At 47.7% G+C, this 15,715-nt stretch overlaps 1 protein-coding gene across 1 annotated transcript; it reads left to right on the top strand.

Moving 5' to 3' along the window:
- Positions 1-59: 59 nt before the first annotated feature.
- On the top strand, positions 60-15,482 carry LOC137438792 (small ribosomal subunit protein mS40). The gene is made up of 7 exons (XM_068134157.1): positions 60-197; positions 2,143-2,296; positions 3,084-3,181; positions 3,346-3,414; positions 3,688-3,754; positions 14,774-14,833; positions 15,126-15,482. Exons 1-7 carry the CDS (start codon positions 120-122, stop codon positions 15,314-15,316), a joined length of 717 nt encoding a protein of 238 aa, XP_067990258.1. The 5' UTR covers positions 60-119; the 3' UTR covers positions 15,317-15,482.
- The last annotated feature ends 233 nt before the right edge of the window (positions 15,483-15,715 follow it).

Raw genomic sequence — 15,715 nt, 5'->3', positions numbered from 1 at the left:
TGCGTTTAATACCGATCCTTTTACACCGACAAGCATTTATCGGTGAGGTACGATGAATGTAGCGGCGAAAATGGAGTTCGAGGTTGGTGCGAGCCGGAAGTGCTTTGTTTCTCGCTGTCATGGCGCTGATATTCTCACGGATGTTGCGAGCTTGGTCGAACTTCTCAATTCAAATCGCCCGCGCCGTCAATACGCCGGTAAAGTCAAATTCTGGGGATGTCCGCTTTGCTCTAGCATCTAAAGGAGTTTGCACACCTTTGCCGCCGGTTTCACCTTTAACTCGCGCACAAATCGTTTATTGGGGGGAGGGAAGCGATCTTCTTTTTTTTTCTTCCGTATCAAAATCTCTCAAAATATTCAGTCATCGATTTATTACGTACGTTGATGTGGCGGAATATTGCATTTTAAGTTTAACTCACGCATCTCGTTTTTTTCTTCATTTCTGTTCCTCACAATTTATGGATGGGACGAAGCACAAGTTAGGTTGGTGTGAGGGATGTACAAGGAACTAGGTTTGAGTACCTGGGTGGAACAGTGACTGGGGATGGTAAGTCAGAGTCAGAGGTGCGGAGGAGGATTCAGGTGAGTGTGAATGCGTGGAGGGAATAATGGCAGACAAATATTTCAAGAAGATTGAAAGGAAAGGTTCTGATTTCTTGTGAGGCTGCAGGTTCGCAAGAACAACTGGGTCAGGAGGATTGCGGGAGCGAAGAGGGTGGATAGAAGGATCACGGATGAACTGAGGGAGGAGATTGGCAACACGGCACCCTCATCCTCCAGGCACGTCCCGGGCCTATAAAACTTTAACTTAGTGTGGCACGTAGGTGTAATTCCCTCTACAATTAACTGAGATGGGCTGAGATGGGCTGGACAGTTGGTGCAGATGTGGGATGAGGGCATGGCAAAGAGAGCAGATAGGTTGAGGGAACACGGTAGGAGGTAGACCATCTCAGCCGGCATTTAGTTTCCCTACCTAAAGTAAGAACCTTCACCTGTAAGCTGTTCATCAGCTGGGCACCGTTCTTCCTCGAGGTTTCGATCCATTCGGCACAGAACCTCTCCAAACGGCGGATCCACATCAATAGATTACCCACATCAGTAGATCCACAACGTTGGTCAACCCGTCAATTATCACATATTTATAACTCCCATCCCACATTCCATTATATGATAATACATGAAATCATGCACATATGACTCAGCATGACCATCCCACTAACCTCTGGATCAAACTTGTTCAAATATTCAAACGGTTAGTTATAACGGACTTCTACATGCTGCCGTCTCCTCACAACCACTGAAAATAGTATATATATATATTTACCTCCGCCACCAAAGGTGGATGGAGGTTATATTTTCACGCCTGTCTGTCTGTCTGTCTGTCCGTTTGTGAACAAAATATCTCGAAAAGTTGTGGACGAATTCGGACAAAATTTGGCAGAGACGTAGCATATGTGACACGGACTAAATGATTAGATTTTGGTGAAGATCCGGATTCGGATCCGGCTACTGGAATTTTTAAAGTGATTCTTCACCATTGAGTGATAGGGCCAACCAGGCGGAGGTATGCTCTCTACTGAGTGCCGTTCTAGTTATATAAATGTTTCATTAATAATATTTTTTATTATTCATCTTGTATTTCACTTATTATTTTTGGTGTCATTTTATGATCTTAATGAAAACTTGTTTTAATCTGTGAACACACACACCATTAAAACAAAGCACTGTGACTGGACATAGTACTCGGATACCAAAGGAAGAAGAAGACATTGCTAATTGAGGTGTCAGTACCCGGTGATTTTGGTCTAAAATCTAAATTTCGCAGAAATCAAGAAAATGATCAAATATCAAGATCTCAAGAATGAAGTGAAAAGGTCCTGGAAGCGGAAGAGTGCCGACGTTGTACCAGTGATAATTGGAGCAACAGGAATAATGAAGAAGAACCTCACAAAGATTCGACAAACCATACCTGGGAACATTACCACAACCAAACTACAGTTGGGGGTTCTGCAGGTCTCAGTGACAGTCCTGAAAAGAATCCTCGGATGCTCCTAAAAATTCGAACTATATGGATGCTCCTGGTAGTCGTGAAAGTGATGTGCATTGCCTTTTGAATGTTTTTCTTTCCTTCCCTTGTCCAAGGTCCAACCTCTGCTGTGGGCTTTCCAAACACGGCAGGTTCCTGCGTTGTGGTGCTCCCGGTACCTTTGTAGTACGAATGCAGAAGCACCCCCAGAAGAGTTTGATCCTGTCGGTCGCTACCGGGAAAAACCTTGGGAATACCTGGACAGTGAAGGTGAGAACAGCGCTTCTATGACGTCACTTTCCTCTCTGCAGTCAGTAATTGAGGAGAAATTTTCTCCTCCCCAGGTATGCCAACCGATGAGGCCTGGCCCTGTTCTATCCTCCAAATGCCGAGTGTCAAGCGAGGATGCCGCACGTACCGTTTTTGAAAGTTTTGATGTGGCTCCACCGGAGTCGGAATCGAACCGCTGACCTCCGGGACTCAAAGTGGACGCTCTGACCATTACACCACCGAGTCTGGTCACCCAGTATCTAACCATTTGACTCGGCATCGTGACCTGATGCTCAGATAAGAACACCAAACAGGTGGACCAGATAATTTATCTTACTATATCAATTGGATATTACAATATTTGTTCTTCTGGAGAGACTTGAATCCTTTTGGCCTTACAAACTACTGATTGGGCTGGCAGGATGGTCTAGAGATGCTCACACTCACCTCTAGGGTGTCGACCCTGGGTTCGAATCCTGACCCGGCTATAAACTGTCATCCTGGTGTTTCACAGGCAGGGTCCCTCGGATGGACGTTAAAAGTGCGTACCGCCTGCCGCAATTAGTTCATGGACGTTAAAGATCCCATGGTGTCCTTCTTGGATTAGACGAGCTATCCCTAACCTCCTGAGTCGGAGTGTTGACCCGATCAGCATAGCAGCCTAGTAACTGCTTCAGCAGCACCAACGCTGTGCATAGGCCACGGTACATGATGACGATGATGATTACGAACTACTGATTTGGCTTGGGTAGAAAGCAAAACACCCTCCATTTTCTCTTTCTTGCAGAGTATATGACTCGCTATGGGACCATGCCCATCTTCACAGGCTATCGGCGCAACCATAAAGGCTCCATACCTCCCCAACGCCCCAGGAAGACTTGTATCGTGAGTTCCGTATCGCTGGGGCTCACCTGTCTCTCTCGGAATATGTTTAAATTGATTGCAATTCTAATAATTCTGATTGGGAATTCTGCCGACAAAGCAAGGGGTATGTTTGATCCTTTGGGAATGACGACCCATGTTCATTGAGTTTTATTATTCCCATCCAGCGTGGAGCCAAAGTCAGTGGCAATCCGTGTCCCGTCTGCCGTGACCCCAAGATAATCATCCACCCCAGGGTAAAGGAGGGATGACAAATTGTAATAATACCAGCGAGCATTGTTCACATCAGGTTGTGTGAACATGATTTCTTTGTTTCTCAAATCTTCCATCAAGCAATGCAGAATATGAAATGATTTCGTGTCATTAGTTGTAGTGTTGCGATTTGGTATCTTGGTCCGTTGGAGCACGGTAGGTGGTGGAGACGGGAGGAAGGAAACAAGTAAGAATTTGTTCATAATCTGAACCACATGATCACGTTCCTGGTGTGCTGCTGTCTTTTCTCTTTGCAGAATATCAAACTTCTGCAACAGTTTATTTGCTCTCACTCTGCACAGGTGTATGATCCTTCGATAACAGGTGAGCCCAAATTGTTTTCTGCCCATTTGTTTTTTTCTGTTTCCTTTGCATCTCTTCCACCCCTTGCCCTTCCACTCCACACCCCTCTACACCATGCCGTTTCACCCCATGCCCTTCCACCCCAAGCCCCTCTACCCACTGAACTATAACACTACGTGGAACGGACAGTCTGCGAACACACACACAAAAGGCCCATAGGCAGTGAGTTTTACATGAAGCCACGGGATCGCAATGCATTATGGGATTTAGTCACGCAAAAAGCGTATTGCTTTTGTATCGCTGTGATTGAACGACGTACACATCTTGCAAGATTTATATAGAGATTTCTTTCATAATTGCACATTTGTTCTTAGTTGTTTCACTTCGGTGACATGATACTAGAGTAAAACAGAATGCCATCCTGTTCTGCAATCAACTGCACGAATCGAGATGTTCGTGAAAATCGCGAGAAAGGGTTGACATTTCACAGGTAAGGAAACGCCAATTTTTTTCCATTTTTTTCCCTTGTCACCCTTTTGTCACTTACATGTAATCACTTTTTTTTTCAGGTTTCCACGATGCAACCCAGATCGGTTGAGGCAATGGCTGATAAACATGCGGAGGGACAGATGGATGCCAACAGCCAGGTCTGTGCTATGCTCCAAGCACTTCACAGCACAAAGCTTCCACACGTTTGGACTGCGTGTAAAGCTCCGTGATTCTGCTGTGCCAACAATATTTGACCTCCCTCGTCATCTCCAAAAGGTATGTTGTATTCACATCTGTACATTTAAATCCAAGTTGCTCTGAGTGTACACTGTTCTATTATTAATAATTATATCAAACTTAGACTAAGAAATACAGGTAGAGTACATTGTGACATGTACAGTATATATGTCACATGTGATTCCATCTTTGATATTGTGTGTCTTGATCAGGTTTTGAGGTACTAAGACAATCCTTCACATCAGAAATAATTGATGCAATTGGTGAGGTGTAAAACAAAATTAAATTTCATAATGAATTTTAGTAACACTTTGGAATAAAGCCATTGTTTAAGGGATGACAATTTTCACCAAAAGAGGCACCTGTCATTAGACGGCTGCAATAAAATAGTTTTAAAGAATTTATCTTTATATCTGATGACATTGTCTATTTGATTGTCTTAGTCTCTTAGACAACTAATGTATTGAAAGAGATCACATTTTGGGAACATTTATGTTACCTGCTAATGCACACTGGCAGAAATTCTGATTTTGTTTGTGTGCACACAAATGGGCAACCAATGTAAGACCTTCTGGTACTTTGTGATTAAAATACTAATTTATGAAATTTACTAGTTCCTATAGTGATTACAGCAATTTTAATTATTAGCTTCTGCAATGTACATCACTGTTTGCATGGAATTACCCTTTGAAATTTTGTTTTTTGTTTTTTGTTTCAGAAAGTGAACAACCGGAAATGCCCAGCAGTCCGCATTTCTACACCACCTTTAAGGGAACCAGATCTTCATTCTTGCCCATTGCCACAGCAAAATGCCCCTGTTGACCCGCTGGCTGAGCACAATTATGCTACAATGGACTCTCCGAGGAAATTGAAGCACAAGTTAGATAAGTCCATAGAGAGACTGGAAATATGTCAAAAGAAAATGAAAGTAGTGCATCAACGAACACGCCGTTTTAAGCGGAAGGTAGAGACCCTGAGAGGTGTCATCAATGAGCTACGGAATGAAAACCTGATTTCCACCAATTGCGCGGACTTGCTTGATGGCACCATTGATGGCATACCTAAAGATTTGATGACAAGAATCGTTGAATGCAAAAAGGGAAAGGGATCATCTGCTTATCCTGAGGAGCTGAAGTCCTTTGCACTCACACTACAATTCTACTCGGCAAAGGCTTATGAATATGTCAGAAAAACTTTTGACTTGAGCATACCCCACCCACGCCAACTTCGGAGATGGTACAGTAGGATTGATGGTGATCCAGGTTTCACGAAACAGGCATTCTCCTCACTAGCAGGAAAAGTGACCAGAAACAGAGAAACTGGAAAGGAGACTATCATCGCCTTGATGTTGGACGAGATGTCTATTCACAAGCATGTGGAATTTGCTGAAGGCAAATATCATGGCTATGTAGATGTTGGAAATGGTGCAACAGATGATGCCACCCCATTAGCTAAAGATGCCCTTGTTCTCATGGCAGTCTCAGTGAATGAATCTTGGAAAATACCATTAGCATATTTCCTCATAGATGGAATGACGGGAGCAGAAAGGGCAAATTTGGTTCTGGAATGTCTGTTGCGACTGAATAACATTGGTGTACGTGCTGTGTCATTAACGTGCGATGGGCCATCCTGCCATATTGCAATGATGAAGGTACTAGGAGCAAACGTGAACATCAATGGAATGGATCCTTCATTTCCACACCCAGCTGACCCTTCCGTGCGCGTATATGTGATACTTGACGTCTGCCATATGCTGAAACTACTTCGCAATTCATTTGCAGATGGTGGGATTTTTAGAACGCAGGATGGTCAAAGTGTGAAATGGACATACATTGAAGAGCTTCACAAACTTCAAGGATCTGAAGGACTCCGACTTGGGAACAAGGTAAAAAATGCCCACATTCAGTGGAGAACGCAGAAAATGAAAGTGAACCTGGCAGCACAAATATTCAGTGCCAGTGTTGCTGATGCTCTGCAATATTGCGAAGAAAAACTTCAACTTCCACAATTCCAGGGCTGCAGTGCAACTATAGAGTTTCTTCGGCATGTTGATTCAGCCTTCGATGCTTTAAACAGCAGAAATCCGTTTGGAAGGGGGCTGAAAGCACCATTGAAAGGGGACAACCATGCATCCATTCAACAACGATTGCATGATGCTGAAGTCTTCCTTCTCGGTCTCAAAGATGGATCTGGTAGGAAAATGTGTGAAGGACCAAGAAAGACTGGTTTTGTTGGCTTCGTTGTTAGCATCAGAAGCATTTTAAACATGTATCAAGAACTTGTCGCACCAACCGATGCCCCACTCAAATACCTACTAACGTATAAATTCTCTCAGGATCACATTGAATTGTTCTTTTCCGCCCTCAGAGCACGTGGAGGATTCAACAACAACCCCACTGCAAGACAGTTCAAAGCTGCATACAAACGCCTGTTGATGAGACATCACATAAAAAATGGCACTGGGAACTGTATTCTTCGTGATGACACAGCCATTCTTCACACTGAGAGCGTCAATGATGTCACAACTATGAACATTACTCGAAAGTATGATCTCATTCCCAGACAACCCAGCAAGACAGATCATGACTACAGTGACATGCCACATATTGAGCCCTTATCAGAATATAAGGATGCGGCTGTCAACTACATCAGTGGATACATTGTGAAATCTCTTAGGCTGCATATGGACTGTATGGAATGTGCCAATGCAATGTCATCTTCTGATGGCAATGCTCATGACTTTGTCACCATGAAAGATCGCGGGAGGCTGCAGAGGCCATCAGCTAGCGTAGTATCTGTATGTAGAGAAACAGAGAAATGTTTCCAGCGACTTCTAAGAATAACTCAAGGAAAGCTTCCTCAAGGCCGTGGAGTGACATCTGCTATCTCTTCCTCAGTTCTGGAGAACACAAGCCACATGAACTTATTTCCTCAGTTGCACCGTCACCAGTTTGATACTACAATTGACAACAACCACATTCACAGCCTGATCAAGAAAATTGCATCACGGTATGGACAGATCAAGCTCTACCACTTAGGAAGGGTAAAAACAGATGCTGCTACCGGGCCCAAAGTAAGGAAGCTCCTAGCCAAAACAATTTTGTTTCGTCATCAGTAGACATGGACTTTATATTATGTAGAAAATGATAATAAATTGGATTTTTTTTTTTATTAGCATACAACATCCAGATATTTCAAAGACATGTATGATCTTAATGATAGTGAAAATTATTGTCACTGGTAATTTTTTTAATAGTATGAAGCTTTGACACTTGACTGTGTACAGTAATTTGCCTTGTTATTTGTATAACTACAGTTGAAAGTTCTTGCCTCACTCTCATCAGCTCATTTCTGAAATGCAACATATTTGTTACTGTATACACTGTACAGAAAATGTTCATGTACCTATCATGGACATTTATGCATGTTTACTCACTATTATATCTATGTATGTGTACATGTATGAAGTATATGATGCAATTTAAGCGCTTTGTTGTGCTACACTTCCTTTAATTTTTTTTGACATGTTTATTGTAATTTGCTTTGTGTGTGAATTATGGACAGTATGCCACAAAATTACCTAAACTCGACCTTGATAGCCATGTTTTGCCTTGTATTTTGTGCAAGTACAGTGTACATTACAGTATTAGTCATGTGTGTAACATTGATAATCATGGATTCAATATTTTTAGTACGTTCTTGCGATGAAAATAATGGCAAAATTTATCTTGGAAAACTTACACCTACCCACAAAGGCTATGGGGGCATTCATTTTTCTGGGTGCATACGATAGGGGGCGCCATACATGTCGGTGGCTTCAGCGGATCACGGGCACCGTCCGTTCCACGTAGTGTTATAGTTCAGTGCCTCTACCCCATGCCCTTCCACCCCATGCCCTTCCACCCCAAGCCCCTCTACCCCATGCCCTTCCACCCCAAGCCCCTCTACCCCATGACCCTTTATCCTATGCCCCTCCACCCCATGCCTCTCCACCCCTTGCCGCTCCACCCCAAGCCCCTCTACCCCATGCCCTTCCACCCCAAGCCCCTCTACCCCATGACCCTTTATCCTATGCCCCTCCACCCCATGCCCCTCCACCCCAAGCCCCTCTACCCCATGCCCTTCCACCCCATGCCCTTCCACCCCAAGCCCCTCTACCCCATGCCCTTCCACCCCAAGCCCCTCTACCCCATGACCCTTTATCCTATGCCCCTCCACCCCATGCCTCTCCACCCCTTGCCGCTCCACCCCGTGCCCCATCCACCCCGTGCCCCATCCACCCCATGCCCTCCAACCAATGCCACCCCCTCCACCCTCCTCCCAGCCCACTTGCTCTCCCCACAAACTGTTTTCCTTAATTAACCTGAATCTGCTGACTTTACAGATCTCTTTTTAAAAATTCTCTTGAAGGTTACATGTTTGTCTTATTGTGTGGTTAAAAAGGTCAACCAACAAAGTTGGAAATTCCATCAGTTCATTGGTAGCTCACTGTTCATAGGACTGTATGGGACTGCCACAGAAGTTATAGAGCAGGAAGTATAAAGCGCCGTATTGTTACTGCAGTTTTCCTCTCATATAAATAAATATATCACTTCAGTATCGCAGACAGGTGAGTGGTCTCTCGTTTTTCTACCGCCTCCTTTCTGGTCTTGCACCCTCTGCTCTTTCCTGTGCTTTGTCCCCAATAGGGTTTCTTCAGGGCTGACACGGTCCACACCACCAACCCCCTTCTGGTGAAACTACCTAAATCCATGATTACTGCTCATCCCACTCATTTGTTTCTCTTTCTTCCCGCATGTGGAATCAACTTCCACATTCTCTTCAATCCCATCCTTCCCTCCACGTCTTCAAGACAGCTGTTCACCACCATCTCAGATCGACGCCAATCCAAAACCATGATTATTTTTTACCCTCGTTTACCCTCACCCCACCCCAATCCCTCCTTCTCCCAAATTTCCAGTTTCCTTCCTGAGAGTTTCCTTCTGTATCCATCTTGTCCACCCAGTGCATTCTCTCCTGCCCCTCATTCCTCTCCACACCCATTGTTTGTCCATGTCTACCTCTATATTGGCCTTCAACTCTGCTGTTGGTGTTTCCCCCTCTCTCTCTGCTGTTGGTGTTTCCCTCCTCTCTCTGCTGTTGGTGTTTCCCTCCTCTCTCTGCTGTTGGTGTTTCCCCCCCTCTCTCTGCTGTTGGTGTTTCCCTCTCTCTCTGCTGTTGGTGTTTCCCCCTCTCTCTGCTGTTGGTGTTTCCCTCCTCTCTCTCTGCTGTTGGTGTTTCCCTCCTCTCTCTGCTGTTGGTGTTTCCCTCCTCTCTCTGCTGTTGGTGTTTCCCTCCTCTCTCTGCTGTTGGTGTTTCCCCCTCTCTCTCTGCTGTTGGTGTTTCCCCCTCTCTCTCTGCTGTTGGTGTTTCCCCCCTCTCTCTCTGCTGTTGGTGTTTCCCTCCTCTCTCTGCTGTTGGTGTTTCCCCCTCTCTCTGCTGTTGGTGTTTCCCCCCCTCTCTCTCTGCTGTTGGTGTTTCCCTCCTCTCTCTGCTGTTGGTGTTTCCCCCTCTCTCTCTGCTGTTGGTGTTTCCCCCTCTCTCTCTGCTGTTGGTGTTTCCCCCTCTCTCTCTGCTGTTGGTGTTTCCCCCTCTCTCTCTGCTGTTGGTGTTTCCCTCCTCTCTCTGCTGTTGGTGTTTCCCCCCCTCTCTCTCTGCTGTTGGTGTTTCCCTCCTCTCTCTGCTGTTGGTGTTTCCCCCTCTCTCTCTGCTGTTGGTGTTTCCCCCTCTCTCTCTGCTGTTGGTGTTTCCCCCCCTCTCTCTGCTGTTGGTGTTTCCCTCCTCTCTCTCTGCTGTTGGTGTTTCCCTCCTCTCTCTGCTGTTGGTGTTTCCTCCTCTCTCTCTGCTGTTGGTGTTTCCCCCCTCTCTCTGCTGTTGGTGTTTCCCCCTCTCTCTCTGCTGTTGGTGTTTCCCCCCCTCTCTCTCTGCTGTTGGTGTTTCCCCCCCTCTCTCTCTGCTGTTGGTGTTTCCCCCCTCTCTCTCTGCTGTTGGTGTTTCCCTCCTCTCTCTCTGCTGTTGGTGTTTCCCTCCTCTCTCTGCTGTTGGTGTTTCCCCCTCTCTCTCTGCTGTTGGTGTTTCCCCCTCTCTCTCTGCTGTTGGTGTTTCCCCCTCTCTCTCTGCTGTTGGTGTTTCCCCCCTCTCTCTGCTGTTGGTGTTTCCCCCTCTCTCTCTGCTGTTGGTGTTTCCCCCCCTCTCTCTGCTGTTGGTGTTTCCCTCCTCTCTCTCTGCTGTTGGTGTTTCCCTCCTCTCTCTGCTGTTGGTGTTTCCCCCTCTTTCTCTGCTGTTGGTGTTTCCCCCCTCTCTCTGCTGTTGGTGTTTCCCCCTCTCTCTCTGCTGTTGGTGTTTCCCTCTCTCTCTGCTGTTGGTGTTTCCCCCTCTCTCTCTGCTGTTGGTGTTTCCCCCTTTCTCTCTCTCTGCTGTTGGTGTTTCCCTCCTCTCTCTGCTGTTGGTGTTTCCCTCCTCTCTCTGCTGTTGGTGTTTCCCTCCTCTCTCTGCTGTTGGTGTTTCCCTCCTCTCTCTGCTGTTGGTGTTTTCCTCCTCTCTCTCTGCTGTTGGTGTTTCCCTCCTCTCTCTGCTGTTGGTGTTTCCCCCTCTCTCTCTGCTGTTGGTGTTTCCCCCTCTCTCTCTGCTGTTGGTGTTTCCCCCCCTCTCTCTGCTGTTGGTGTTTCCCTCCTCTCTCTCTGCTGTTGGTGTTTCCCTCCTCTCTCTGCTGTTGGTGTTTCCCCCTCTCTCTCTGCTGTTGGTGTTTCCCCCTTCTCTCTGCTGTTGGTGTTTCCCCCTCTCTCTCTGCTGTTGGTGTTTCCCCCCCTCTCTCTCTGCTGTTGGTGTTTCCCCCCCCCCTCTCTCTCTGCTGTTGGTGTTTCCCCCCCCCCCCCTCTCTCTCTGCTGTTGGTGTTTCCCCCCTCTCTCTCTGCTGTTGGTGTTTCCCTCCTCTCTCTGCTGTTGGTGTTTCCCCCTCTCTCTCTGCTGTTGGTGTTTCCCCCTCTCTCTCTGCTGTTGGTGTTTCCCCCCTCTCTCTGCTGTTGGTGCTTCCCCCTCTCTCTCTGCTGTTGGTGTTTCCCCCTCTCTCTCTGCTGTTGGTGTTTCCCCCCCTCTCTCTGCTGTTGGTGTTTCCCTCCTCTCTCTCTGCTGTTGGTGTTTCCCTCCTCTCTCTGCTGTTGGTGTTTCCCCCTCTCTCTCTGCTGTTGGTGTTTCCCCCCTCTCTCTGCTGTTGGTGTTTCCCCCTCTCTCTCTGCTGTTGGTGTTTCCCCCCCCTCTCTCTGCTGTTGGTGTTTCCCTCCTCTCTCTCTGCTGTTGGTGTTTCCCTCCTCTCTCTGCTGTTGGTGTTTCCCCCTCTCTCTCTGCTGTTGGTGTTTCCCCCCTCTCTCTGCTGTTGGTGTTTCCCCCTCTCTCTCTGCTGTTGGTGTTTCCCTCCTCTCTCTCTGCTGTTGGTGTTTCCCCCCCCCCTCTCTCTCTGCTGTTGGTGTTTCCCCCCTCTCTCTCTGCTGTTGGTGTTTCCCCCCTCTCTCTCTGCTGTTGGTGTTTCCCCCCTCTCTCTCTGCTGTTGGTGTTTCCCCCCCTCTCTCTCTGCTGTTGGTGTTTCCCCCCCTCTCTCTCTGCTGTTGGTGTTTCCCCCCTCTCTCGCTGCTGTTGGTGTTTCCCCCTCTCTCTCTGCTGTTGGTGTTTCCCCCCTCTCTCTGCTGTTGGTGTTTCCCCCCTCTCTCTGCTGTTGGTGTTTCCCTCCTCTCTCTGCTGTTGGTGTTTTCCCCTCTCTCTCTCTGCTGTTGGTGTTTTCCCCCTCTCTCTCTGCTGTTGGTGTTTCCCCCCCCCCCCCTCTCTCTGCTGTTGGTGTTTCCCCCCTCTCTCTCTGCTGTTGGTGTTTCCCCCCCCCCCCCTCTCTCTGCTGTTGGTGTTTCCCCCCCTCTCTCTCTGCTGTTGGTGTTTCCCCCCCTCTCTCTCTGCTGTTGGTGTTTCCCCCCTCTCTCTCTGCTGTTGGTGTTTCCCCCTCTCTCTCTGCTGTTGGTGTTTCCCCCCTCTCTCTACTGTTGGTGTTTCCCCCCTCTCTCTCTGCTGTTGGTGTTTCCCCCTCTCTCTACTGTTGGTGTTTCCCCCCTCTCTCTCTACTGTTGGTGTTTCCCCCCTCTCTCTCTGCTGTTGGTGTTTCCCCTTCTCTCTACTGTTGGTGTTTCCCCCTCTCTCTACTGTTGGTGTTTCCCCCCCCTCTCTCTACTGTTGGTGTTTCCCCCCTCTCTCTCTGCTGTTGGTGTTTCCCCCCCTCTCTCTCTGCTGTTGGTGTTTCCCCCCCCTCTCTCTCTGCTGTTGGTGTTTCCCCCCCCCCTCTCTCTCTGCTGTTGGTGTTTCCCCCCTCTCTCTCTGCTGTTGGTGTTTCCCTCCTCTCTCTGCTGTTGGTGTTTCCCCCTCTCTCTCTGCTGTTGGTGTTTCCCCCTCTCTCTCTGCTGTTGGTGTTTCCCCCCTCTCTCTGCTGTTGGTGCTTCCCCCTCTCTCTCTGCTGTTGGTGTTTCCCCCTCTCTCTCTGCTGTTGGTGTTTCCCCCCCTCTCTCTGCTGTTGGTGTTTCCCTCCTCTCTCTCTGCTGTTGGTGTTTCCCTCCTCTCTCTGCTGTTGGTGTTTCCCCCTCTCTCTCTGCTGTTGGTGTTTCCCCCCTCTCTCTGCTGTTGGTGTTTCCCCCTCTCTCTCTGCTGTTGGTGTTTCCCCCCCTCTCTCTGCTGTTGGTGTTTCCCTCCTCTCTCTCTGCTGTTGGTGTTTCCCTCCTCTCTCTGCTGTTGGTGTTTCCCCCTCTCTCTCTGCTGTTGGTATTTCCCCCCTCTCTCTGCTGTTGGTGTTTCCCCCTCTCTCTCTGCTGTTGGTGTTTCCCTCCTCTCTCTCTGCTGTTGGTGTTTCCCCCCCCTCTCTCTCTCTGCTGTTGGTGTTTCCCCCCTCTCTCTCTGCTGTTGGTGTTTCCCCCCCTCTCTCTCTGCTGTTGGTGTTTCCCCCCTCTCTCTGCTGTTGGTGTTTCCCTCCTCTCTCTGCTGTTGGTGTTTCCCCCTCTCTCTCTGCTGTTGGTGTTTCCCCCCTCTCTCTGCTGTTGGTGTTTCCCCCTCTCTCTCTGCTGTTGGTGTTTCCCTCCTCTCTCTCTGCTGTTGGTGTTTCCCTCCTCTCTCTGCTGTTGGTGTTTCCCCCTCTCTCTCTGCTGTTGGTGTTTCCCCCCTCTCTCTACTGTTGGTGTTTCCCCCCCTCTCTCTCTGCTGTTGGTGTTTCCCCCCTCTCTCTCTGCTGTTGGTGTTTCCCCCTCTCTCTCTGCTGTTGGTGTTTCCCCCCTCTCTCTACTGTTGGTGTTTCCCCCCCCTCTCTCTCTGCTGTTGGTGTTTCCCCCTCTCTCTCTACTGTTGGTGTTTCCCCCCTCTCTCTCTACTGTTGGTGTTTCCCCCCTCTCTCTCTGCTGTTGGTGTTTCCCCTTCTCTCTACTGTTGGTGTTTCCCCCTCTCTCTACTGTTGGTGTTTCCCCCCCCCTCTCTCTACTGTTGGTGTTTCCCCCCTCTCTCTGCTGTTGGTGTTTCCCCCTCTCTCTACTGTTGGTGTTTCCCCCCTCTCTCTCTGCTGTTGGTGTTTCCCCCCTCTCTCTCTGCTGTTGGTGTTTCCCCTTCTCTCTCCTGTTAGTGTTTTCCCCCTCTCTCTCTCTCTGCTGTTGGTGTTTGTTCTACGGCCCTCCCGTCCTATCAAATCCCATACCACCACCTCACCCATCCTCGACTGGTATAATCAACGAGTCATTACAAAATTCTGGCAGGTGAACGTTTGCTTCTGGATTAAATAGATATCGATGCAGCAACACCTGGTGTTGGGCTAGCGGCTAGGGTGCCGGCGTAGGATCCTAGGATCCTAGGATCCTGGGTTCGAATCCCGGTCTGATCGCTGAATTAATGCCAGGGGGGTTGACTCATCCTGTCATCCTTCCGAGGTCGGCAATTTGAGTACCAGTTCACTGGTAATTCCCTGTTTGTCGTTAAAAGCGGAAAAAAGGGTTGGCGTCAGGAAGGGCATCCGGCCGTAAAACATTGCTTCAAAAAGGGGACCAAAAACAAAAAACAAAACAACAACAACCACGGTTCCCGAAAAAGGCCAACCCCCGCTTTGCGGGGAAAAATGGCCTCTAAAGGTGGTTATTTATATATATATATAACACCTGGCCAAGCTCGCTACAGTCCGAGTGGTTATAAATGCAAAACTGTGAACAATGCATGCAAACGAGTGTTTATGATCCCGGCATTTTCTGACGTCACTTGCCCCCCTAACCTCAGGATTGTGTGCCAAACGACAGAAAGAGCTGTTGAAAGTGATCCAGGAAGCCAAGGACTTTGGTGTGTATAAAAGTTTCTGATGCCATCTTGTGCTTCGCCAGCCATGCCAACCACACCCCACAGCTTTGTTAAACCTCCATAACTGTGTTATTCCGGAGATATCTCCTTGGGTTTTGTGTGAGGATGCGTGCACGGAATCCGTCTTTCCGTTATCGTCTGGACATATTGCAGGTAACACGACCTTTACAGATCTTTGTTTCCTTTTAGTTTGGGGTTCTTCTTCCTCCCTTCGTCCGTGAGCCGATCCGTGTACTGCATTAACAGTCGCTTACAGTGTGCCACCCGTGTGCAGGACTTCTTACATTCACCGTGCCTTTCATGGAGTACAGTCCTTCAGATCTTCCCTCGGACCACATTGCCACCGGACAGCTGCCGATGCCACCGCGGGAACCTCCCTGGTACCCATGGTATGACCAAATGGAGCCTTCGGCGGACGAGTTGGCCAAATACCGCCGAATGTTTCGCAAATATCTGAAGGAATGAACTTTCAAACATTTTCAATCCTTTGGAAGTTATTTCTGAGAAAGTTTTTATTTTTATTGTTATTATGAGTATTGTCATTATTATTGCGAGTATTATGTCCCGATTTACTGTTGATGCAAATACCTGCATTTTGGGGAAAGAAAATAAAGTACTCATGCCGCCTCTCTCTAGCTGTGAAAGGTTTCTCTTTTGACCTTTTGACTTTTGTTATAAATGTTCCCAGCATGCATTGCTCGCATTCTACCTTGATATCACGGCATCTACATATTACATAGGCAATGGAGTCGGTGTGTGGTGTTTCACAGGCAAGATGTGTCACCAACGTGTTGTTATTATGAGTTATCATAATATGAGTTAACATAATATGTTATTAATATGTTAACAGAATAATAACATGTT

Source organism: Myxine glutinosa, chromosome 13, assembly GCF_964187855.1.
Source record: "Myxine glutinosa chromosome 13, kmMyxGlut1.1, whole genome shotgun sequence".
Lineage (NCBI taxonomy): Eukaryota > Metazoa > Chordata > Myxini > Myxiniformes > Myxinidae > Myxine > Myxine glutinosa.
Note: the sequence above shows the minus strand (reverse complement) of the source record. Positions and strands in the feature narration are given on the sequence as shown.